Consider the following 26,128-nt stretch of genomic DNA (forward strand, 5'->3'; position numbering starts at 1 on the left):
GAAGAGGGAAAATTACCCTGCAAGTCCTTACAGGTCATCACATGTTGGTTGATAAAGTTCTGCCTGTATAGCCGTACCTGTCATTTGGAGTTTTGTTTAAACAGATCTGTTAGCCAAATTGCTCTTTAACTTGGGGAATTAGCAAGCAAGATGGCAAATTACAATATTTATTTTTATAGCGGTATCACAACCTTTGTATACCAGAGCCGGTAACTGTGACTTTTAAATAAAGACAGAAGCAATGGATTCCAAATTAAAAGAGTTTATGTCGTTTTCAATCAAATCAGTGTTGCATACACACATTCAGAGAAATCTAAGAAATTCAAAGAGAGGAGTACAAGCACAGATGCCAACGTGGCAGGGATCATTGATGGGTGATATTTACCTTCCTGAAGAGGTGTTGTCCAAGTTCACGTAGACTAAGACAGAAGAAATTAATAGCAAAGGCGGGGGCGAGGGGTTCCCGTAGACTTGGCCAGCAAGGCGGAAGGGAGCGTGGTTAGGCTGCGCAAAACCCAAACCAACAGAGTAATGGCAAAGGTGCCAGGAAAGACCTAAGGTAACATAATGGGCTGGGGGCACCCCAGATATACTGTTTTTTGGGGGGCGGGGAGAGGGGGTTTACCCCTCCTAGGTTCCCAGGGGACAAAAGCATTAATCTGTGGTGGGGTGGTGAGAATTTGGAAATCTATTCTGATTCCAATGGCTTTTGCAACCTGGGAGGAACCGGGAGATCTCCGCTGAAGTGATTAACGTTCTGGAACAATGGGTGCGTTCTCTGCAAACGTCCGGGGATCACTGTTGTATAACTGGAGGAATGACTCATCGCTGATATCAGGATTGCGGCTGATTGCCCATTAAGCTGCTGATGTTGCAATGGGAAAGGGGGCTTTGGCACTGACTACGTGACTGTCTGCTTTCCACAACATGGCTGCGGCTGGAACAGAGTCTGCACAGGAACATGGAGTCTCTCAGGTTTGCTGGAAGTTGCCCTTGCTTCTGTTTCCTAGCTGCTGGCTGCATGGGGCTCGCAGGAGCGGCTGTGTCAGTTTCAATGGAGCGCGCAGCGGCCATCCAGTAGCGTTTGGAGCAGGCGCGCGGCTGGAACAGTAGTCGTGTGCCTGCATATCGGGTTGCCAAGTCCATTCCAGGAGTTTAGGCTGCCCGTATGCTTTCAGATATCTATATGATATATGGTTGCCAACTTCCAGGTACTAGCTGGAGATCTCCTGCTATTACTACTGATCTCCAGCTGATAGAGATCAGATCACCTGGAAAAAATGGCCGCTTTGGCAATTGAACTCTATGGCATTGAAGCCTCTCCCCTCCCCAAACCCTGCCCTCATCAGGCTTCGCCCCGAAAATCTCCCGCCAGTGGCAAAGAGGAACCTGGCAACCCTATCTCCAGGTGACACAGATCAGGAATGGAGAAAATGGGCACTGAACCCTGCTGAGGTCCCTCCCCTCTCCAAACCCTCCCCTCCCTAAGCTCCACCCCCAAAAATCTCTAGCCATTCCCCAACCCAGAACTGGCAACTCTAACTGCAGGCCTTTAGCTTGTGCCTGCAGGTTACAATCCTAAATTTCATTTCTTTGCAAGTATGTTCCACTGAAATCAGCAGGGGTGCCAGGTCCCTCCTGGCTACCAGAAGGGGATGGGGAGGTAGGGTTTCCAGATCCAGGTTGGGAAACCCCTGAAGATTTGGGAATGGAACCCGGGGAGGACAGGAAACTCAGTGCAGTACAACACCATAGAATCCACCCTCCAAAGCATCCATTTTCTCCAGGGGAACTGAACTCTGTAGTCTGGAGAGGATCTGTAATTCCGGGGGATCCCCAGGTCCCACCTGGAGGCTGCTGGCATCTCCAGAAATCAGTGAGAGCTTACCACCACTCCTTTCCTTTCCCTTCAGTTTTGTTTACAACTTTTGACAAATAACCACTACCTCTTGTATATATATTTTTTCAAGTAAACTGAAAGGGAAGATTAATTGTTAACTCCAAAAAATCGAAAGCAGTTGATGGCATGTTGTTACCCCCCATTTGGCCTGTGAGAGATTGCTGTTCTTCCCACTCCATCAATGGGGAGGCAGAGGGTTAGGCGTGACCTTTGATTTTCCCTTGAAATAGTAGTCTGATAGATGTGTGGGCAGAAAAGCTTTTTATGGCTGATTCCCTCCTAAGCTTTAAAACGAATGAAACTGCATCTATTTAAGCAGCTATGGAGGGTATGTTTATACCAGGCTTGTACGATGGGTGACTTTCAACACCAAATGGAGCCCGCCAGGCACCTGGCTGGCCACGGCAGTTCTTCTGCAGCCCCAACCAGGCAGAAGAAGGAGAGCTTAACCCTTGGAGGGCTGCCATAAAGGACTGGTGGGGTGTGCTGAGTTTGGTGCATCACAGGTTCTGCATACCTGGGCTTAATTATATGGTGGTGAAAAGTCATCACCAATAATTTTCCCATGGTACTTGGGTTGCCAGGTCCCTGCTGGCCACCAGCAGGGGATGGGGGGTTACGGTTGCCAATTCCGGGTTGGGAAACTCCTTGAGATTTGGGGATGGAGCCCAAATTGCACCTCTGTCGTCTGGAGACCAGTTGTAATTCCAGCAGACTTTTTGCTCCCAATAAAGTATTATTGCTTCAGGACCACTTGCCTGGATGAGTTTACTTTAAGGGATGCTAGGGGTAAAAGCCTCATCATGACATTAGACTGCTAATCAGTTGGCAGACATGCTTTCCCGGCTCCCCCAGTACCAGAGCAAAGTGGAGGGCCCTACAGACTCGCTCTTCACTCCCGAGCAGCGGGGGGATGTACCTAGCTTAGCCGTTCTGACTCGCTCCCAAGTACAGAAGTCCCCTACCCTAGAGGGGTTGCCGGACTCTGCCAAGTCCCCCACCCTAGAGGGGGTACCGGACTCTTCCACAGTAGTGCCAACGTCCCCTCCTTTGGAGGGACTGCCGGACGCCTTTAAAATCGCCTTAGCGGAAGCCTGCCAAGCTGAAAGCGCCGCCAATACTCTGCCAGACAAACTGACTCTACAGGGGGAGTTTTGGTTTAAAGAAAATAAGTTGTATGTGCCTGCTTTTTTGCGGAGGGAGGTGATGGATCGGGCCCATGGTTCCAAAGTAGCAGGGCACTTTGGTTTCGTAAAGACCCTGCATTTAATATGCAGGCAATTCTGGTGGCCAGGGATGAGAACAGACTTAGACTCTTTCATTTGCAGTTGTCCTATGTGCGCTACAGCCAAAAGGGTGGTGGCAAAACCTTTTGAAGCCCTTAGAAACGCCATCGGCTCCCTGGGAAGTCATTGCCATGGACTTTATTACTGATCTTCCTCCCAGTCGGGGGAAAACGGTTCTTTGGGTAGTTACGGACCTCTTCTCCAAACAAGTGCACTTTGTCCCTTGCGTGGGGCTGCTCACAGCGCAAAAATTGGCAAAGATGTTTGTGTCACATGCCTTTAAATATCACTCGTTTCCGCGCAAGGTGATTTCTGACCAGGGTGGCTAAGTTTTGGAAAGCGTTTTTGAAATTGGTGGGGGTGGAACAAGGGTTGTCTAGTGCGTACCACCCCCAAACCGACGGACAGACAGAATGTGTCAATGCAGTGTTAGAATGTTATTTGCATTGCTATGTGAATTACCACCAAGATGATTGGGTGGATCTTCTACCCTTTGCAGAGTATGCTTATAATAATGCCTCCCATCAATCCCCAGGTTTCATCCCGTTCCATGTGGTGTATGGTAAAAAGTTCAGGCCATTTGGTAATGTGGATTTGGCAGGGGAGGGGGGCGATGCTGAAGTGGCAGACTTGGTAAACGTGATACGAAACACCTGGCCCTGGTTGCAAAGGAATCTGGAACGGACCAAAGCAAGTACAAAGCACAAGCAGACAAACATCGTTCTCCAGGGTGGGACATTAAGGTGGGGGACCAAGTTTATCTGTCCACAAAAAACCTGTGCTCTCTACGCCCTTGCAAGAAGTTTAGTGAAAAATGTGTGGGACCTTTTCCAGTCTCACGGCTCATTAATGAAGTCACCATGGAGCTGTGTCTTCCCAAGTCCCTGAGGGGAATCCATCCCGTGTTTCATGTCATCTTCTAAAGAAGTATGTGCCCGCTCCTGAGTGGCACCCTGAACCTCTGCCTGAGGTCCCAGTGTTGGTGGTGGTGGGGAGGAACATTTCAAAGTGTCCAAGATCCTGGATTCCCACATACGCAGGGGGGTCCTCTACTATCTGGTTCGTTGGAAGTACTTAGGTTCTGTTCATGATGAGTGGGTTGCCGAACATCACGTAGCAGCCCCCCGGATGATTAGTCAGTTCCACGACACCTGTCCTCACAAGCCTCGCCCAACTGCGGAACGGGAAGGGGGGCCCTAGGGGAAGCAGAATGTCAGGTCCTGACTAAAGTCACCTGAAGAAGGGCTCTTGGCAGGAACAGGCCAGGCTCTGGCTTCAGTTCAAGTTCTTAGTTCACATGCCACAAACTCTGTGTATAGTTTCTCATCCTGTTATCCTGTTATTCACTCAGCCTGCTATCCACAGCTGTTGTGTTGTCTACCTTGCCCTGGGAACCATTATCTCAGAATTGTTTCACTTTGTTTTACTTTCTCTGGCTGGAGTGCTTTTAACCATATATTCTACCCATGTCATGCCATTAGCAGCCTTCTTCTGTTTGTAGACAGTCAGTTCTTTAATTTACCTTTTTGCTCTCAATAAAGTATTATTGCTTCAAGACCACTTGCCTGGATGAGTTTGCTTTAAGGGATGCTATGGGTAAACGCCTGATCCTGACACTCCAGGCCCCACCTGGAGGTAATCAACCCAAGATATTAGAAATGGCTGCTCTTTGATAGAATCATAGAGTTGGAAGGGGCCATACAGAACATCTAGTCTAACCCCCTGCTCAATGCAGGATCAGCCTAGATCATCCCTGACAAGTGTTCGTCCATCCACTGCTTAAAGACTGCCAGTGAGGGGGAGCTTACCACCTCCCTAGGCAGCCGGTTCCACTGCTAAACTTACTGTAAAAAATGTTTCCTAATATCCAGCTGGTACCTCTCTGCCTGCAACTTAAACCCATTATTGCGAGTCCTATCCTCTGCTGCCAACAGGGACAGCTCCCTGCCCTCTAAGTGACAGTCCTTCAAGTACTTCAAGAGAGCAATCATGTCCCTCCTCAACCTCCTCTTCTCCAGACTAAAATGATGTACCAGATAACTTAGAATGCAAGGTAGAACCTCTCATCCTTTACATGCTTCTCCAATTCACTAGGGTTGCCAGGTCCATCTTTGCCACAGGCAGTAGGTTTTTGGGGAGGAGCCTGAGAAGGGCAGGGTTTGGGGAGGGGAGGGACTTCAATGCCATAGAGTTCAATTGCCAAAGCGGCCATTTTCTCCAGGGGAACTGATCTCTATCAGCTGGAGATCAGTTGTAACAGCAGAAGATCTCCTGCCACCACCTGGAGGTTGGCAACCCTACCAATTCTCTGATAGCTAAGACTACTTAAAAAAAAGGACAAATTCACTTTTCTTGATTTTTTTTAAAGGTTAATTTGGCAGTTTGACATTACCAGGTTTAATTTTTTGCTAACAGCCCTAATGTTGCTCCGTAAAACAATTGTGAACAACTATAAAAGGCCACTTAGTTACTCATTACCAACATCAGCTCATGCATCTGAAGCGCTGCTTCAGGGGGTGGAGGCACATAACCCCAATGACGACTGGGCTACCACAAAGCCATAGAAGCTCAGCAGCTAATTGCTTGGTATTATTGCGGTATAACAACTGGTTTTCCAGAAAACAACAGCCCCTTGGGCTGTAGACAATACCACATTAAGATTTAGGACTCCAGAGCAATTTTCTAAATGTGTAAACAGAACATATAGAGAGACAAAATGCTTAAAATAACAAGCTAATAGTAAACCACGATGCCAAGCGGTGTAGTGGTTAAGAGCGGTGGTTTGGAGAGGTGGACTCTGATCTGGAGAACCGGGTTTCGTTCCCCTCTCCTCCACATGAGCGGTGGATGCTAATCTGGTGAACTGGATTTGTTTCCCCACTCCTCCACATGAAACCAGCTGGGTGACCTTGGGCTAGTCACAGCTCTCTCTGCCCCACCTACCTCACAGGGTGTCTGTTGTGGGGAGGGGAAGGTGATCATAAGCCAGTTTGATTCTTCCTTAAGTGGTAGAGAAAGTTGGCATATAAAAACCAACTCTTCTTCCTCTTCTAATACAGAAATACAAGTAATACTGGGAAGTTCACAAAAGTCTGGAGTTGCCAGCCAGCATACAGACAGATGTCGAAAATTTCCAGATTATTGCCCCCTGTACTACCTTCTGCAAATCTGTACAAATGTGCCCCCCACCCACCACCAGCTATACTGACTGCCACTCAGCTGGGCACTGGGGGGGGGGGACTGCAGGAAGAAAAAGGGGCAATCACCGTCACACTCTATGGTTAAACCATAGAGTTTTGGCCGAATGCTGTAGCACTTCTGGATTGAGCCTAAGCTTCCTTTCCACACATGACAAATTCTAAAAAGGGTCCCCACTAAGGTTGCCAACCTCCAGGTGAGGCCTGGAGATCTCCCAGAATCACAATTGATCTTCAGACTACAGAGATGCATTTGCACATAATTTGGTTTTTTATATCCAATTTTTCGCCCCAGTTGAGACTCAAAGCAGCTTGGTCCCCCCCTTGGTCCCCCTCCTCCATTTTCTCACAACAACCCTGTGAGGTAGGCAAGGCCAAGGGTTTGTGACAGGCCCCAAATCACCCAGTGGCCAGCAAGTGGTAGAAGTGCAGATTCTTCCAGGATCCTCATCCAACGCTTTCTCCATTATGGGGCAACATGCGGATTTTAAGCCGCAGTCTGCAGACTCACACATTAGACACAAGATTCAGAAGTCTGGTAATATGTTCTGAGGCTGAAAACCCACATGTTGCCCCTTTCAGAAGGCATGGCAATTACATGTAACGGGAGGGTCATATGTAGCATGTTTGTTCCATACATAATGACTGAACAGGAGTTAGTTTAATTAAACCACGGCTTGCACTGTGTTTGAATTGAGCCTTTAGATATTTGCAAAAGCATTAGTAGTTTGGCTAAACTGATGCCCTTGAAATTGTTCCTTCTCATGAAAAGCTGGTTTCATCCAGTTTCGAAACCTTTTATTATTGGGCAAGTGCTAGTAGACTGGGGGGGGGAGCTAGGACTTGGGGGGTGCTATCAGCATGATGGTGTTACATCTTCTGGGGGAAGGGTTGCCAGGTCCCTCTTCCCCACTGGCGGGAGGTTTTGGGGGTGGAGCCTGAGGAGGGTGGGGTTTGGGGAGGGACTTCAATGCCATAGAATCCAATTGGCAAAGCAGCCATTTTCTCCAGGGAAACTGATCTCTATCGGCTGGAGGTCAGTTGTAATAGCAGAAGATCTCCAGCTAGTACCTGGAGGTTACGTATGCTGAATAAACACTAGTTGACGAGAAATACAGCACCAGCTCTAAATATAAATCAATGCCAAAAATACAATCCACCACTTGGAATATTCAAAATAAGTAAGTGTGAAACATTTTAGACACAATGATGTATTGAAGCACACCTTAGAAATATATGCAATCAAGACAAGAATATATAAAGAAATATATGGTTACTTCACCAATAATGGAGGCGTGCAAGCCTCAAATATGGCCCGTGTAATTCTGTCCAAATAAACCGTAATAGTCCAAATAAATCAAATCTCATAATCCATCTTCCGTGGTCCACAGTGCAAAGTCCAAGTTCCAAATTCAAAATAATCCCATGACTGTAAGGAAATCAAGCTCCTTCCAAGAGTTCCTCCAAGAGTTCAAAACGCCACCTCCGGATTTGTGTGCGTTTCGCCAAAAGCTTCTTCAGTTGATTCACAACTTATAAGGGTACAAAGACCTCATCAGCCAGCTGACCCAAAAGGGCTCTGTCATCTCTCTGAGTGCTGGTCGGCTAAGGCAACTTGCAGGTTCAAAGCTGCTAATGACAAGCCAAACTACGATGCCAGGCTTAAAGCAAGATTACATCACAGGTGCAGTTTCAAACAGGCCTGGGAAAGGAATAGATAATGGTGCCTGGCAGGAAAGGAGGGAGAAGCAACCTAAACACAGTACTGCTTGTTAGCTGCTCAAGGCCAAGGCTAAGGGCGGGGGGAACAGGGAGTGGGAACAGCAAAGCAAATATGCAAACACTGGCCTAACTCATGTCAAGAGCCTGACAGCTTGTACGGGCCAGCCCAAGCATGGCTAGGAAAGGAATCAGGAGACACTCAGTGAAGAATCAAAAGACAACCTCTGACAGGCTAAAATAAATGAAAGAATCCTACTGTGGGGCTGGTGACATATTAAAAAAAAACTACAGCCAATTTCAAAGCAGTATTTGAAGGTCTCATGAATTAGTGGGGGGTCTCACACATAATGCCTTTTTCCTGCCTGCAATCTATCGCAAGATCAATTTATCGCTAGAGTGCATGCGTTATCAAAACAGGGGTGTGGCAAGTCACATAACAACAACATCAGTGACCGCTCCACTCTTGGTTCAGATGCTTCATATGTTCACTGGCGCATGGAAAAATTTACTCCGAGTACCCTGACCTGGATGGCCCAGGCTAGCCTGATCTCGTCAGATCTCAGAAGCTAAGCAGGGTCGGCAATGGTTAGTATTTGGATGGGGGACCACCAAGGAATACCAGGGTTGCTGTGCAGAGGAAGGCACTGGCAAGCCACCTCTGTTAGTCTCTTGCCATGAAAACCCCAAAAGGGGTCGCCATAAGTCAGCTGCGACTTGACGGCACTTTATACACACACACAATCCCAAGTACTCAGGGAATTTATTTGTGGGGTGGAGAAAGCCCCTATGCAGAGTGATTTGAGAATTCAACTGCAAATACTGTGCATCAAGAGAGCAGCATATCCAATGGAATCAACCTGTGCATAAAAGGCCACTGTTGGGCATTCAGTACTGTGATGCATTCATGCTCTTCTCATGGTTTCCCTGACTTTTCTCCAATGTTTCCCCAAACCTACTTTGCTGAGAAATTTTGGGAAAGGTCACAGCAAAGCTTAGAGGACTGGTATGTAGGTGGGAAAGTTCAGATTTTCTTGGTCTCTCCCATGCTGCAGCCATTTTCTCTGCCCCCTGTCTGTGTGGTGACCATTTTCTTCCCAAGCCAGTGGGGGGCATTTTTGTTTTTTAAATCAACAATTGAATATCATTGTAACATTGTGAATCAGGTCCTCTAAATTCCCAGCTTGCAATGGAAAGGTATATCTCCACAACAACAGGGGCCAGAGAGGTTTTTTAAAAAGGAAGAGAGCTAATGTTCAGAGAACCTGATAAACATTTTTTATAATGATGTTCAATTTGAGATTAAAAAACAAAACTTGGAAAAGTCCAAGTGGCAACGGGGGAAGGGGGTGGCCACTGCCAGGAAACTAAGCAGGGAAACTACAGGGAAACCTGTTTTGGGGAAGCCCCATAGCTGCTGACCTGTATTGGCAGCCCAGATAGCAATGTGGAAACTACCCAAGCCTCTTCCTGTGTGGAAAATACCGCAATGTTCTGATGGTATGACTAGGATCATGACAGCAGTCAGCTTCTTGGAGCTAGATGAACTGTAAGAGAAGTACAAAGGCTGGATCGTGGCTCTGCTTTAGAGCATCCACTTTGTCTCCAAAAAATCCCAGGTTCAATCCCCACCATCTCTACAAGGATCAGGTAGGAGGAATTGAAAGGCCTCTTCCTGAGACCCTGGAGAGGTGCTGCCAGTCAGAGTGGACAATACTGCCCTTGACAGACCAATTGTCTGACTCAGTATAAGGCAGCTTTAGGTGTTTATGAATACATAAGGAATTATCAGCAAGAGAGGAAAAATAAAAGGTAGTCTGTTCCTCATCCATCTCCCCTTTTAATCTGGCCAGAGTAAAATAAAGGTGCTGGGTCAATATTTCAATCTAGGACCCTCTGGAGTCTGAAACAAAGATTAATATCAATTTTCCATATTAATTTAATTTGAAGGATGGCATCGCCAAAAAGGCTCACTGTGACTGAAGGCAAAATAGACCCCAGTGATTGAGTATAACACTCTGTTTGGGAGAGATGAAACTTTTCCATCAATATTTTGTCAGGCTGAACTCACAAAAACTTCAGTTCATCATGAGCTGCCCTCATGGCTGTATGGAATGGGCAGGATGAGTTGTTCGCTGTAACTGCTCACATTTCTGATGGGTGAGCCATAGCTAAAAGCTGCATTGTTAAACAAATGAAAGCTCTCCCTCCCAAGGTACGAAGGTGGTCAGTGTTGAAGTTGTATTCTGCATCCCTCAGTCCTCTGTAAGAATGGCACTCAAGAAACTAGGGTTCAACATCCAGGTGAGGGCCGGAGAGCTCCCTACAACCGATCTCCAGACTGCATAGATCATTTGTTTATTTATTGTTTATTTATCTAACACACTTATTCCACTTCTCCTAGGGAAAATGGCGGCTTTGGAAGGGGTACTGTATGGCATTATACCCTGCCAAGTTCCCTCTTTTCCTTAAACCTCACCCTCTCAGGCTCCACCCTCAAATCTCCAGCTATTTTCAAACACAGAGTTGGCAACCCTACAAGAAATCCTTCTTCTTCTAAACAATGCACCCTTGTAGGCTCCTTATCTAAAGGACCTACGGTACTTCCTCTGTCCCTAGCCCTGTGTAGAGAACCAGTCCACACACTGACTCATTACATGGGGAAGGGGACCAGGAACAAACATGGTAGCTCCACCCCCCAAACAATTGCTGAGATGTCCGCACACTAAGAACTCTCGGGGCAATTGCCCATGCATGCGCCCCTCCCCATGACCAGTGTCGCTGCTTTCTGGATGTTGCTAATCACCGGGAGGGGGCACTTCTACTGTGTGTTTGCACCGTTCAAACAACTTGGCAATCCCATGAGGATGGGAGGCCAGGCCCAGCTCTCCCTCCAGTGTGCAAAAGGGTTGTCAAAAGCTTCTAATGCTGTCATCAAGGATGGCCAACTACAACCACGGTTACATTCTGACAAGAAGCTATTACACTAAAAATGTGTTCCCTTGGGGGGCCTCATGAGAGGAAAGTCAGGGGAAGTCATTTTGTGCATACTTCCCTCCCTCCATCTGTTCTGTCACCATGGGAGGGGCCATGGTAATTATTATTATTGAGTGTAAATAATAATAAAAAATAATAAACAAATAATGGCTCAGTAGCAGAACATCTGCTTTGTGCACAGAAGGTCCCAGGTTCAATCCCCGGCATCTCCAGTCAAAAGGATCGAGTAGTAAGTAAAGTGAAAGACCTCTGGAGAGCCACTGTCAGTCTGAAAAGATAATACAAACTGAGACAGCAGGGTAGACTTCCCCTGACTATGGAAGATCCACTGATTAAGCAATTTGCAATAATCTCTTTTCCTTTCTGTAAAATGTATTGAAATGTATTAGGACAGCCAGGGAATAGCTTGTTGCTGGGCAAGATATCTCTGTGTGTCTGTGTGCTAAGGAATTGGGGCAAGAGTCACGGAGGGTTACAATGAACCATAGCAAGAACTGGGTGAAACTGTTACTATACTGCCGCCTCTCTGTCTGTATTATGATCAGATATACCCTGAATGTTGATGGGTTGTCATATCTTGAATTTGGATAAATATCCCTTCCTCAGTATGATCAGGGCTCAGAGATTTTTACTCGGTAGAGTGCTCTGGGTAGCAGCTGCTCCGAATAAATAACTGTTTCCTTGCAAACAACGGTCTCGGGTCTCCTTCTCCCCCATGAACCTCTGGTTTACCACATCAAAACCTTGCTGGACCAATAAGCGGATTCAGTGTGAGGTAGCTTCATGTACTCACCACTCTCTCATTCTCCCATTAATATGCACATGTGAGATGATGTCTTGTGTGCACATGTGCACAGAGGTTTTGAGGACTTGCGTCAACATCGCAGTTGCTTCCTGTTCGCTTTCAATCCCGTTCTTTTCCTGTGCCAGATCCCCTGCTCATGACTGCTTTATCAAGGAAACAAACAGCATGAGGTGGGGGGGGGTCTTTCTTCCCCTGCTATTTTCTCCCTGGGAAAGGAAAGGACACCACAAGCTTTTAGTCCTGATGGGGAAAGCTTACAGGAACAACATCAACAAAACTCTAGTTCAGGTAGTATTTTTTATTGCTATGGCAACCAAAATGGCATGTGAAATCCCGTGAGGGCTGAATGAATAGGGTTGCCAGGTGGCTGGAACGGGTGGGCAGGCTGCTGGCATCACTACCAAGTTTACCTCCGGAAGCACCGCATCATGAAGGGACATTTTATCACTCAAACTGGGGTCTGAGTGGTAAAACATCCCATCATGATGCGGCGCTTCCAGGAGTAAACCTGGAAGTGACGCAAGCACATCATGCGCGGCCACCCAACCCCGCTACTAAAAACCTCCCACAGGTGGAGAGGGAGGACCTGGCAATCCTATGAATGAAGAATAGTCAGAAGAGGCAATTGGGAGGAGGAAGAGGTCAGCAAAAGAGGGGAGAGGATAAAGTTGCCAATCTCCAGGTGGTGGCTGGAGATCTCCCATTATTACAACTGATCTCCAGGTGACAAATATCAGTTCACCTGGAGAAAATGGCCACTTTGGAAGGTGGACTCTGTGGCATCATACCCCATTGAAGTCTTTCCTCTCCCCAAACTCTGACCTCCTCAGGCTCCACACTCAAAATTTCCAGGTATTTCCCAACCTGGAACTGGCAACCCTAGGAGAGGAGGAGAATGAGAACTGATGGTAAGAATTGCAGGGGGTGGGAATTGAGATTTCTCCTCCCCTAGGAATCCGTGCATGTTTATCCTGATGGAGCTCTACCCTCTTTTAATGTCAATCAAATACAAACAGAGTTCTGCTGCATATAAATAGGCAACTGGAGAACTATTATCAGTCAGTGCAGTGTTAGGCAGGTCAACTTGATCCACTCCGAAGACTGAGGGGTATTCTTCACGGTGGATTTTGCTTCGGTTTCGAATCGGAGCAAACAATAAACCGATTTAAATAGCTTTTTCATGGCAGCGCAGATTCTCCCCCCATCCCGAGGCATGTTCAATTTTTCACGGGAGAAACAGTGCACTTCTCTGCGCTGCTTACATCTGCTGCCACTCATGACTCACCGCTCCAAATCCGACTAATCCCGCCCACTCTTCCCATGATCCTGTGTGTGTTTTTTTTGGGGGGGGCATCCTGAGAGCAGCACATCCAAGCCAAAACTCCCGTCACCCTTTTTTTTTAATTTTTTATTACATTTTTATAACATAAAAAGAAAAATAACAATTGTTATAACAACAACAACACACACCCCAAAAATATATATAATAAACAAAGTAACAATAAAAAACCCAGGAGTATCCATATATATTCACTAATACAATTAAAAGTATCATTATTAAATCTCTTAAGATACCCCTTTTCCCACCACCCACCACATTTTGTGACCCTTCACCTGACTTCCGAAGAAGGGCTTTGACAGTTTCAAACTTATTTATTACTATAAAATATAAAAATATTTTTTAAAAAGCTAATTTCTATAACTCACTAAGTAATTTAATAAAATCCGTTTTTGCCAGTTTGTCCCAATATGAGGCGGCCTTTTTCCACATGTTTTTAAATTCTTCCATATCCTTTCCATGAAGGAATTCCATTAATTTGGCCATCCTCAAATATGTCCATAATTTCTCTCTCCAATCATTTATTAAAGGTTTATTCACTTGCTTCCAAATTTTTGCGATTACAATTCTTGCAGCAGCAAAACTATATTGACATATAATTCTATCATTATTATTCAAATTTCCTTGTGGGATTCCCATTAAACAGAATGCCGGTTTTCTTTTCACAGTAGTATTAATCAAGTTGTTAGTTTCCCTAACAACTTTTTTCCAATTTTTTTTTAATTTTTTTACATGTCCACCATGCATGCATAAAGGTACCTCTTTCCTTTCCACATTTCCAACATAAATCCGTCTCCCCTTTCTTCATTTTAGCTATCATCACCGGTGTTATATACCATCTGTAAAACATTTTATATAAATTTTCCCTAATTTCATTCGTAATTGTAAATTTAAACTCTCTTTCCCATAAATTTTCCCAAATATCTAAATCTATATTATATCCTAATTCTCTCATCCATTTCACCATTACTGGTTTGATTCTTTCCTGTTCTAAATTAATTTCACTTAATGAAAAAAAAATAGAAAAAACTCCCGTCACCATTCTTAAGAGAGGCAGCCAGTCTGCTCTGGGTCTCCCTCCAGCCAGTGCGATCCTATGTGTGTGTGTGTTGGGGGGGGGCATTCTGCGAGCGGCAAATCCAAGCCAAAACCCCCATCACCCTTTTGAAGAGGGGCAGCCAGTCTGCTCTGGGTCTCCCTCCAGCCGGTGCGATCCTATGTGTGTGTGTTGGGGGGGGCATCCTGAAAGTGGCAAATCCAAGCCAAAACCCCCATCACCCTTTTGAAGAGGGGCAGCCAGTCTCCTCTGGGTCTCCCTCCAGCCGGTGCGATCCTATGTGTGTGTGTGTTGGGGGGGCATCCTGAAAGTGGCAAATCCAAGCCAAAACCCCCATCACCCTTCTGAAGAGGGGCAGCCAGTCTGCTTTGGGTCTCCCTCCTGCCGGTGCAATGCTGTTAGAGTGGCAACTCCCCCAGCCAATCACCGTTCTTGGGGGAGGAGATAGGACACGTCCCGGGGAGTAAAGCAAACATTTTTTCATGGGCATCCGAGCAACAAATGCTCTTCTACTGGAAAGTACGGCTCAGAAGTGGTTTGGATTGCCTCTCTTTTAACCTGGCTTATTTTGCTCAGTGGGGGAAAACACGGATCTGAAGTGAGTAACCAAAATTTGCCTCCGACGCAAATCAGCATCGAAACAGCAGCAAATCTCCGTGAAGAATACCCCTGAGTCTCTGTGGTCTGCAATGGAAACAACGCTTTGCTTTCCTCAGAGCAGTTTGACCAACTGGGCTGTGTTGGCTTTTGGCTTCAGCTCTCTGCGCCCCGCAGCTCCTCTCCTGGCCAGCATCCGAGTGGGTGACCATTAGCCGTGGATAATTATTGCAAGCAAATGTTACAGAGTGTGCTACAGAGAGATGCCAGAGTGTGATGAACAACAGTTGTCCCTGGAGATAGGGGAACCAACTAGAGACCATCTTGGGCATTCAAAACATAACCATCTTGCAACAATAAACCAATTCAAAATATAACATCTTGCAACAATAAACCAATAGGTGTTTATGCTGAAGAACCTTCCTGAATACACTCATAAGACCAGGAATTGGGAAATACTAGGGCAGAAAATACATGAACTTTCCCGTTAGAGCTTTTCTGCATGTTCCCCCCGCCCCCGTCGATTCTGGCCCCATACTGCTTCGGGTTATCCCCTGATTTCCACATGCATTTTAGTACCTTTAGTTTTCGCTTTGTTTTTTGTTTGCTTGCTTTCCCCCTATTTTTCCCATTTGTTTTGAGACAACTTGTACCCTAGTCTTTTTCTGGAAGCTGATTTTGCATCGCCTTTTTCTTAATGGACAGCTTTTCTGCCGGTTTTCTTTGTCCTCCTGACTGCCACTCACCTCCAGTCCCTTTTTGATGATGCTGATGTTGCTGTCATCATCAAACCACTTCCTCTCTCACCCCTTCCCTAAAGTTGTGTGGTTTTATTGTTAATTTTTTTAAATACAAAAAATCAATATACCACTGTAATGACAGGTTTAGCAGGTTTTTATGTGTAACCCTGGCTCTCAATATTACCCTTTGCAATACAAATCCCTAGAGGCACCTGGGATGGAGGACAGAAAGCTGAAAGCGGAGTGAATACCCTCCAGCAATGACGCAGCATGCGCCTTGGCTTTTAATGGGCACTCCATTGCAGGCCTCGGTCTTCGGCTTGTTTATCTTGCTAATATCGCTCAAGCCCAGCAGAAGCAGCAGGCTCCCCTGCCTCCCTGCTTCTTGACAACCAGGCTGTCTTCGCAAGAAATGGATATGATTTCTCCGTAGCAGGAGGCAGGCCCTCCTATCGAACTAACTGAAGCGTGAATTTAACAAAAGCCAGCTAAGCCTTCCATTTGTGCGACCGCTTCGTGTTCGGACTGCAGAGCTACAAGTTGTGGCTCCGGCTCCTCGCCAAGAAGGACCTCGTGCTGACCACGGCCATCGAGGAAGCCACCACGGCTGAGTCCTCCGCCCGGCCTGGCCGTCTGGGTGACCGGGCCGCACCGTCCCCCCGTGATCCGGTTCCAGTCCACCACGAGAGTGCCGGCAATGCGGCCTCCAGCGACGAGGACGAGGCTCACAAACTGAGCGACCGAGGGGCCTCTCGGGGGCACCGGGCACAGGGCACCACAGACCGCCCATGCGCGAGCTGTGGCGAGCGACATGACCGCCGCTCCTGCCGGTTCCCCAACGCCTCTTGCCGAGCTTGTGGTAGAATCGGCCACATTGCCAAAGTCTGTCGCTCAATGCAAAAGGGTCGGTCTTCACGCCCAGCCAGGAAAGATGGTGGCCCGCGCCCCATCCACGACTTGGATGACGATGAGCCCGCCAGCGGCCGCCGAGGTCGCCACGACACCGAGCTGCACAGCGTCTCCCTCCACAAGGTGCACGGCGCTGACAAGGTCTCCATCGTCGTTGAGATCGGCGGTGCGCCGTGCGAGATGGAAGTGGACTCCGGGTCGACTCTCCATTATTTCGCTGGACACATACCGCGATCTGGCCCGTCGCGCAGCCTCCCTCCCCGAGCTGCGACCGTCCCGCATCACCATTTGGGACTACCAGATGCGCCAGGTGCCGGTCCAGGGGGAGGCCCGCGTGCCCGTCTGTTTCCAGGGCTGCTCCAGGCGCCTCCACCTCATCGTGGTCAAAGGTCCTCGCGCAAGCCTCCTGGGGCTAGACTGGTTTCCGGCCCTCAGCCTCCACATCGGTGGCATCCACCGCATCAGCCAGGCCGCCCTTGACGACGTTTGGGCGGAGTTTGAGGACATGTGGAAGGGCCCACTGGGCTGCTACAAGGGGCCGCCGGGCCGCTTGCATGTCGACCCCGCTGCTGCGCCCATCCGCCTCAAGCCTCGCCGCGTCCCCTTCGCCCTCAAGCCCCGGATCGACGCGGAGCTGGACTACCTCGTCGCTCAGAGCGTGCTGGTTCCAGTCCCCAACGCCCCCTGGGAGACCCTGATCGTGACTCCGCTCAAGCCCAACGGGGACGTCCGCATCTGTACGGACTACAAATGTACTATTAATACGGCGCTGCGGCCGCATGCCTACCCCGTGCCTGTTGTCAGCCACCTCCTGGCCTCCCTCGCTGGGGGTCAGGTGTTTGTCAAACTGGACCTTGCTTAGGCTTACCAACAGCTGCCCGTGGACCCTGACTCGGCCGTGGCACAGACAATTGTTACTCACCGGGGTGCCTTCCGGGTGACACGCCTGCAGTTCGGGGTCAGCACGGCCCCGGGCATTTTCCAGAATTTGATGGAAGACCTCCTGAAGGGCTTGCCTAGTGTCGTCCCGTACTTCGATGACGTCTTGATCGCCACAAGCTCCGATGACAAACTCCTGGATCGCGTCCGCCGGGTGCTCTGCTGTTTTCGGGATGCCGGGCTGACAGTCAAGCGAGAGAAGTGCCAGCTGGGCCTGCCGCAGGTGGAGTTCCCGGGCTACTTGATCGACGCAGAGGGCATCCATCCCACACCCAACACGATCAAGGCGATCCACAATGCCCCGCCACCCCAAAGCAAGCAGGAGCTCCAGTCGTTCCTCGGCCTGCTGAACTTTTACCACGCCTTCCTCCCTAACAAGGCGTCGGTTGGCGAGCCGCTCCACCATCTCCTGGACAAATCATCCCTGTGGGCGTGAGGTAAGTCGCATCAATGGGCGTTCGAGGCTACCAAAGCCCTCCTGTCTCCCTCCAGCTTGCCTGTCCATTTCGACGAGAAGCTTTCCATTGTGTTAACATGCGACGCCTTGCCCTACGGCGTTGGAGCGGTTCTGAGCCACCAGCCGCCAGGCGGTTGGGAAGTCCCGACTGCTTTCTACTCCTGGACCCTCTCCACTGCGGAGAGGAACTACGTGCAAATCGACCGGGAGGTGCTCGCCGTCGTGGCCGGCGTGAAGAAATTCCACGACTACATTTATGGCTGCCCCTTCTCCATCATCACCGACCACAAGCCACTTTTGCGGTTGTTCATGCCGGATCGACAGACGCCACAAATCCTGTACCCCCGCATGCTCCAGTGGTCAGTTTTTCTCAACGCCTACGACTTCCGGCTACTGCACCGCCCCGGGTCCAGCATCGCAAATGCCGACGCGCTCAACTGGTTGCTGCTCAAGGACTCCGACCCGGACCCGTCCCCGGCCTACAACGTCATGCTGCTGGAGACCCTGCCTGAACCGCCCCTACATGCCTCGGACATTGCGGCTCACACAGCGAAAGACCGCACCCTCGCCCGCGTTTTGAACTGGGTGGGGAAGGGGTGGCCGGCTGCCAGACTGGAGGGCGAATTCAAGCCCTTTTGCACGCAGCAGCACGAACTCTCGCTGAATAAGGGGTGTCTACTCTGGGGGAACCGCGTCGTGGTTCCAGCCAAACTGCGCACCAAGGTCCTGGAGGCCCTGCATGCCTGCCACCCGGGAATAGTGCGCATGAAGGCCCTGGCGAGGAGCTACGTTTGGTGGCCGGGCATAGACGCTGCTGTGGAGGAGTGGGTGAGCCGCTGCCAGCCATGCCAAGAGTCGTGGCCTGAGATGCCACGAGCCCCGACCCACCATTGGGAGTCCACCCACAAACCCTGGTCCCGCCTCCACATAGACTTTGCGGGCCCGTTCCAGAGCAAAACTTTCCTGATTGGGGTGGACTCCTACTCCAAGTGGCTGGAGGTCGCTGACGTAGGCTCTATGACCTCGCGAGTGGTGGTTCAGGAACTGCGGAAGCTTTTTGCCACCCACGGCTTGCCAGACACGGTGGTCTCCGACAACAGGGCCCAATTTACATCCACAGAATTCCAAGAGTTCATGGCCAAAAACGGAATCCACCACAAGACCTCAGCCCCGTTCCACCCTGCCACTAACGGACAGGCAGAGAGAATGGTCCACACGACCAAGGAAGCGATGTGGCGCATTGAGTGCAACGACTGGGACAGGGGGCTGGCAGAATTCCTCCTGTACCAGCACACTACGCCCAACTCCGCCACCGGAAAAAGCCCCGCAGAGCTCCTCATGGGCCACCGTCCAAAAACGCCACTTGACCGGCTACACCCCGACCTTGCGCCGGAATGCCCTCGCCACCGAGAAGAACCGGCAACCCCACGGGTCGTAGAGCAGGATGCCCCCATCTATGCCCATAACTATGGAATGGGCCCAGCCTGGATTCCGGCTACCGTGCAAGACGCAACGGGCCCGGTATCCTACCGGGTTGCCACCCCCGAGGGTCGAGTCCTCCAGCGACACATCGATTAGCTGCGCCACTGCCTGGCTGACGAGCCCAACTGCACCGCTGCCACAGAAGCTCCGGAGCTTCCCAGGGTGCCGGAGCAAGCCGCTCCAGCGGAGAGCGAGCCGAGCGAGGAGCGCCTGTCTGCCGGCACGCAAAGAGAGCTCCCAGAAGCCGTTTCTTCCACCTCCTGCGAACCTGGGCCGCCCACTGCCACAGACGCGGCCCCAGCACCCACAACGCCAGTTCCAGTACCGTGTAGGTTGCAGCGGTTATGAACACGACTCAGCCACCTGAAAGACTTTGTGTGCTCGTGAGTGTTTGAACTTAGGGGGGAGGGGTGTAATGTATGTGCATCAGTTAAAACCATAGCGAAGGAAGCCCAGGAGCTTGAGTCCTGGGCAAGGGCTCCTAAGCCCTGCTCACATGATTGACCACAGCCAACACATCCCATTGGCCCTAAGCCAGGTCATGCCATTGGTGACCTGGGAGTTGTTTTCCCCCTATCACGAATCGGGGGGGAGTGGCCACCGGGGGCCAGGGGTGCATATAAGCAGAGCCAGGTTGTACAGTTCCTCAGTTCCATCTGCTCATTGCTGAAATCAATAAAGCTGCGTTGTTGTTGGAACTCCGTCTCGACATCGTGTGTCCTCCCCACGCGGACATAATAGATTCCTTCTCTTCATTTGACACAGAGTCATTTGCTGTGGGGGGAGATGGAAGAAAACCAAGACGCCACCCTCAAAGGGAGCTGCCCACTCACATTGTCCGGCCTTAGAAGCACACCCCTCGCTGGGAGCATAACAAATGAGCTTGTTTTGCTGCACATGGCAGAACCAGGACACAGCAGAAAGAGACAGCCAAAAATACTTTCTCTCTGCTGTCCATTACCTCACCATGCTTATCACCGTTAGTACCATGCCGACCAGTTCTCCCCATGTGAAAGGCAGGACCATCCTTATTAAAGCCAATTTGACAATGCATTTTCTGTCTTGTTTCTCTTTGTTCAGTTAACACAGTTCTCTAGGACTGAATATGCAATAAGCACAAGCAATTTTTCAGGAGCAAAATGTTAGCTTAAATGGGAAGATCCTTGCACAAGTGAGTCTACAAAGTAATTAAGACAGCCGTACGATCTTCCTAATACAACTATTATAACCTCTTTGCAACAAAGCGCAAATATTCATATGACAGCCAGCATATAGTCAAGGCTAGAGTGTCAGACAAGGATGTTGTAGTAGGGTTGCCCACTCTGGGTTGGGAAATACCTGGAGATTTTGGAGGAGGAGCCTGATCAAGTCAGAGTTTGGGGAGGGACTTCAATGGGGTATAATGCCATAGAGTCCACCTTCCAAAGCAGCCATTTTCTGCAGGTGAACTGATGTTGGTCGCCTGGAGATCTGTTGGAATCCCAGAAGACCTCCAGCCACCTCCTGAAGGTTGGCAACCCTATCTGGGAGGACCATGTTCACATCCTCACACTGCCACAGTATTGTTCCCATGGTTCACTCATGCACTTTATGAAATTATTTATGTAGACTGAATAAGGATTGAGAATTTGGGCTCATATTTGTATTGTAAAGCCCTTATTGAAAGTTGGGGTCTTAATTACCTATGTGATACTTTTTTGCTCCAGAATTTTGTTCTTTGTAAGTTTCCAATACATATTCTTAATAGCATTAATTGCTATAGTTTGGTCTTCTTATTATAGAAAGAATTGTCTTGTGCTACTTTCGTGATTTCCACATCACCGGAAGGTTGGCAACCCTATCTGGGAGGACCATGTTCACATCCTCACACTGCCACAGAAGGTCATTTGATGACTAGGGTTGCCAACCTCCAGGTACTGCCTGGAGATCTCCTGCTTTTACAACTGATCTCCAGCCGATAGAGATCAGATCACCTGGAGAAAATGGCCACTTTGGCAATTGGACTCTATGGCATTGAAGTCCCTCCCCAAACCCCACCCTCCTCAGGCCCCACCCCAAAAAGCTCCCACCGGTGGCAAAGAGAGACCTGGAAACCCTACTTGATGACCTTGGGCCCGTCTGCTCTCTCACATCACAGCGTTGCTGGAGTGGCAAAGCATTCCTCACCACCACTTGCCACCTCAGCGACAAAGCGGCCCTCCCACTCCCCGCTGCCCCAGCGCAACTGCGGCAATGTAACCACACTATGGCTAGAGGGTGTTAGATAAATAGAATGTTGATACCAGTAGGCTAGAGGGTATGTAATACCAAGGGGGTCAGTATAAAATCAGATGTCGGCAAGCTGTAATTTGTATGATATTAAATTTAGCTTAAACATTGATATAATAGCTATTAATATGATATAAGCAGTAATGGTTAAGGTTAGTAGATTACTAATCAGATATCAGAAACATTATGTATGGCTTTAAAAGTATGTCCCCTTTGGAAGCAATGGTTTTCTGTATGCATGTAATTGTATGTGCTATATTCTTTAATAAAAAAAAAAATTTGGGGGGGGGAGAACTGATAATGTTTATGTGTATATAATACAGAACACTATCTGTTGAACTTGAATTTGTGGAACTACTATCTTATGAACTGTTATTTGTCATTTATAAGTTTTTTTGTCTCAGTTACAAGTGAAATCAGATGAAGTTTATTATGTATATGATTTGGAACTTTCCTTGGTGAATTTGCAGCCTGTATTTTGTTAATTGTATTTAAAGAGATATATGTTAAAACCTTAAACAAAGAACACTTCCAGACAGAAGGTAGTTGATAGTTGTTTGACTACCTGGAGGTTGGCAACCTTCGCCACAGTACACTTGCAACTTCATTGTTAATATGGGAAGCCGTGGGGTTTCCAAAATTCATTGTAGATCACCTGATGCCTAATATTTTCTGCTTGGCTCAGGGTGCACCAATGCTCTGTACTTTCCAGATGGGAAGAACATTGGCTGACAGGCGGTAATTTATCTTTCAAAAACTGCTTCAACGTATAAGGTCCTTGTGGAAAACCCTTTTCTCCCTGCAGCATTTCATTACAAGAAGGGTGGCAAGATCAAATGTGACTGACAGCTGGAAAACTTCATTATATGTGTCAGCAAAAATCGCAGCTAAGTTTTGATTAATTCATATCTGTAAAACCAACATTTTTATTTTCTTCCAAAACGCTTTGCCCAATACCCCTCTAGCCCTGAATTCATTTATGAAACAAGTTTTTACCTTCAAAAGGCCGCTACTCTTCTAGTACTTTTATGGCAAAATACATTTTTAATGAAATTCATGAAGTGCCTACTTAAAGAGGCTTATGGAGGGACTAGATTGACTGTTCTCACAATGATCAGGGTGTTACAATATCTTCTGGTTAAAGATACCAGAAGATGCTATCTCATCTAATAAAAGTGTCAACATTCAGCCTGTTGGCATTATGGAGAAATACCCATTCATTTAAATGGAACAGGTTTATTAAGCTGGTCTGTTGTGCATAAGGAAGGAACACTGCTTAAGAAACAAAAATGACATCTCCAGGTGGTGAGTGGAGATCTCCTGGGATTACAACTGATCTCCAGACAGCAGTGATCAGTTCCCCTGGAAAAAATGGCTGCTTTGGAAGGCGGGTTCTATGGCATTGAAGTCCCTCCCTAACTCCCCAAACCCCACCCTCCTTGGGCTCCACCCTTAAAATCTCCAGGTATTTCCTTACCTGGAGATGGCAACCCTAGGGCTGCGTCAGATGCAACTTGCCTCTAAATGAGATATCGTGAAGGTATGAGTTACTGGGACGACTCTCCTGTGGTCAATGCTCTTCGCTGCCTGACAGTTCACTTTTGAAGACAATTCCAATGAAGCCCTGCTTGAACCTACAGAGACCTACGTGGTCAGGGATGAGGGTTCCTGAAGTATTTTTAGGGTCACAAACTTCAACATGGGGCCTTTAATTCTTCTGGAATTATAAGTGATCTCCAGATCAGTTCCACCGAAGGAAAATAGCAGCTTCAGAGGGTGGACTCTGTGGCATTACATCCTCTCCCCAAATTCTACCCTCCTCAGACTTCACCTCCAATTCTCTAGGAATTTCCCAACCAAGAGTTGCCCGCCTGTGCCCTCCTATAGGAACCCGCCTGTCAGTTAAGAGGCAGTCCTGCTATGGGGTGAGCATCAGAGCCTCTGGAATGCCCGCTCCACTGAGGAGGCACCCCCTGGCACAAAATTTACAGGCGAATTTCCCCAAGCTTCATCTACTTCGTCCGCTGTGAAATTTCACCTGACTTTTTAGTCTGATGTTCTTACCTTTTTCTCCCTCTGCCAGTTTGTTACTGTCCATCATGAAAGTACCCTATGTTTATTGTTCTGCTCTTAGGGCTAGTTTTTAGATGTATTATGTCTCTTTCCAATGCTTCTTTTAGCAGTTGGAGTTCACAGTCATTTATTCTGTGAGTTTTTGTCTGTCGTGCATTTCAGTTAGGTATGTAGGCTATGTCAGGCATGTTTTATGGAGAGTGCAGGTAGTAAGCAGCAAATAAAGTACCTGGTAATCGAATGCATCCTGTGGCTTTTTTCCTTCCCTGCCCAATTACTAATACGTTAATGTAAGGTCATATTATTCTTGCAAGGCAGGAATTTCCTGTTGCAACAGACAACTTGCATGGGTTGAAAGATATCATTACCGTTTTGGCAAGAAGAGAGCTCTTTTCTCCTGCATGTTTCTCAACCTGTGGGTCAGGACCCAAAAGCAGGTCATGAAGCCTCTGAAAGTGGGTTGTGGGCCAGCCCTCCATAACGACCGCCCCCCTGCCCTTTCCATTGCTCTCTTTTGTATTTTGGAAACCAAGATCTGATCCTGGAAGCAGCATCTTCCATGTCATACATTAGTTGGCATTTTTCTTCTTCACTTCCTATACATGTTGCTCAAGTAAACTGTGTCCTGATGGTTGCAAGAGTGAGTTCCTTAGAATCTTAGTGGGGATTAGAGAGAATAATGGAGAAAGACAGGGTGGTCTTTCTGGAATCTTAACCTCCATAGGCAAAGGCCGTGTATATCGGAGAGCCACTTGCTTGGGGTTCGTAGTGGGGGCAGCTGTGCCCTTTGTGCGGTGTTTGTTGGTTTCTTTAAAAAAATCTGGTTAGCCCCTGTAGAAAATGGAATGCTGAACTAGATGGATGCTGAGGTCATAGTCTGCCTAGGGTGCTAAAAAAAACATGGCTCAGCCTTGGGTGGGTCACCATACCAAGTGGGGACACCATACCAAGTAAATTTGGACTTGTGGGCCACCATACTGAAAAGGCTGGGAACCATTGTTCTATTCCATGTGGCCTAGCAGCAGTTGGAACAATGACTGACACCACCTCAAAAGTTTTATTTGCAGAGATCAGCATTCAGGTTTGGAAAACTGTTCACTTGTACACACATTCTTAGCTACCTTTGTTTCCTAGTGGTAGGAGGAGTCTTGTAGTGAAATGGTGCTGAACCTCAAGAGATAGGTCAGCAGTATGTGAGAGTCTCCCCCCCACCCCGCTCCCCCCCAAAATAAAAGAAATTATCTCTGAAAAGTATGCCACCCAACAATTTGACATTTCCACTAAGAAACAAATGGTTATTTTGTGCCTAGTACAAAATACTACGCACTTAGCACAGGGGTTCAAAAATCTGTTTCTGTGTCAAGAAAAGGAATCATTCTTTGGAGTGCAATTTTCTTCCATGTTTTCAAGAGCAGTGTACCGGGGTGAGGATAAGTCAAGTTAGAAGGAGCTGGTATTCAGAACACAGCATGGGTCACATTTTGTGAAGAAAATGTTGGACTTATAATAGGCATCTAGCATCAAAGCTAACAATGGAACAGATAGTCCCCGCATGGTAATCAAAATTCCAAATTGCTCACAGTACTACATTTGTAGTTTAAAAATAATGTACTTCCGTGATACAGATGAGAAAGTTTATACAGAAAGAAGTATTCTTTCTGAGACGAGGGGAAAGTAATCATTGTGGACCCACGGGCAAGTGGCTCCAAGGAAAGGGGGAGAAGAAGTAACATTAAATAAACACACATACACATACCCTTTGGGAAGTAAATGGCCACAGTTTTATTGATCACAACAGAATGGAGCATTGGTGAAAAACCATGGGGGCAGATCCAAGATATCAGGTCACCACCCTGTAACCCGATATATATATCGAAAGCATCGATAAACAGCCCAACCACCTGTGGGCACAGCACTGGAGTAGCGCTTAGGTGGCCCCACCAGGACAGGCATCTCTGTGTGAAGCCAGCCTCACCTGGGATTGGAGCACCCAATACAGGCCCCCGAGCTGGGCATCGCTGTTGTACTCCATCCCAAGACCCCTTATGGGGGTCCCCACAAACGGGAAGGAAAAGCACATCTTCCCTTCTTGGATCAGACCCTGTGGCATCAGGATCGCCCAGCCACTGGGAACGGTGGGGAGAAACCATGAGGCAAGCATGGCCTCGCGAGATGGCGACGGGTGGCAGCCCAGCCTGGCGGCAACCTCTCCCCCTCTCTTGCATCCTGCACGGTAAGTCCATAACGGGGGCCCTGTTTAGTCAGGTCCCCCTTTTTTATGGCTACTAGGGTAAATTACAGTCTAAGGGTTGTATGCTGCTACTCTGCTCTGCTAGGGAAGGCTCATTCAACATCTGCACAAG

The 26,128-nt window shown here is 48.1% G+C and overlaps 1 protein-coding gene across 1 annotated transcript in view; it reads left to right on the forward strand.

The window, feature by feature from the left end:
• Positions 1-19,520, forward strand: part of LOC130482177 (uncharacterized protein K02A2.6-like) — a 34,565-nt gene extending 15,045 nt beyond the window's left edge. The window contains exons 2-5 of the mRNA XM_056854985.1: positions 16,169-16,712; positions 16,798-17,381; positions 17,454-17,637; positions 18,226-19,520. Of these exons, the coding sequence (XP_056710963.1) occupies positions 16,169-16,712; positions 16,798-17,381; positions 17,454-17,637; positions 18,226-19,520 (2,607 nt within the window). The remainder of the gene's footprint in view (positions 1-16,168; positions 16,713-16,797; positions 17,382-17,453; positions 17,638-18,225) is intronic.
• The last annotated feature ends 6,608 nt before the right edge of the window (positions 19,521-26,128 follow it).

The sequence above is a fragment of the Euleptes europaea genome, chromosome 8, assembly GCF_029931775.1.
Source record: "Euleptes europaea isolate rEulEur1 chromosome 8, rEulEur1.hap1, whole genome shotgun sequence".
In the NCBI taxonomy this organism is placed as follows: domain Eukaryota; kingdom Metazoa; phylum Chordata; class Lepidosauria; order Squamata; family Sphaerodactylidae; genus Euleptes; species Euleptes europaea.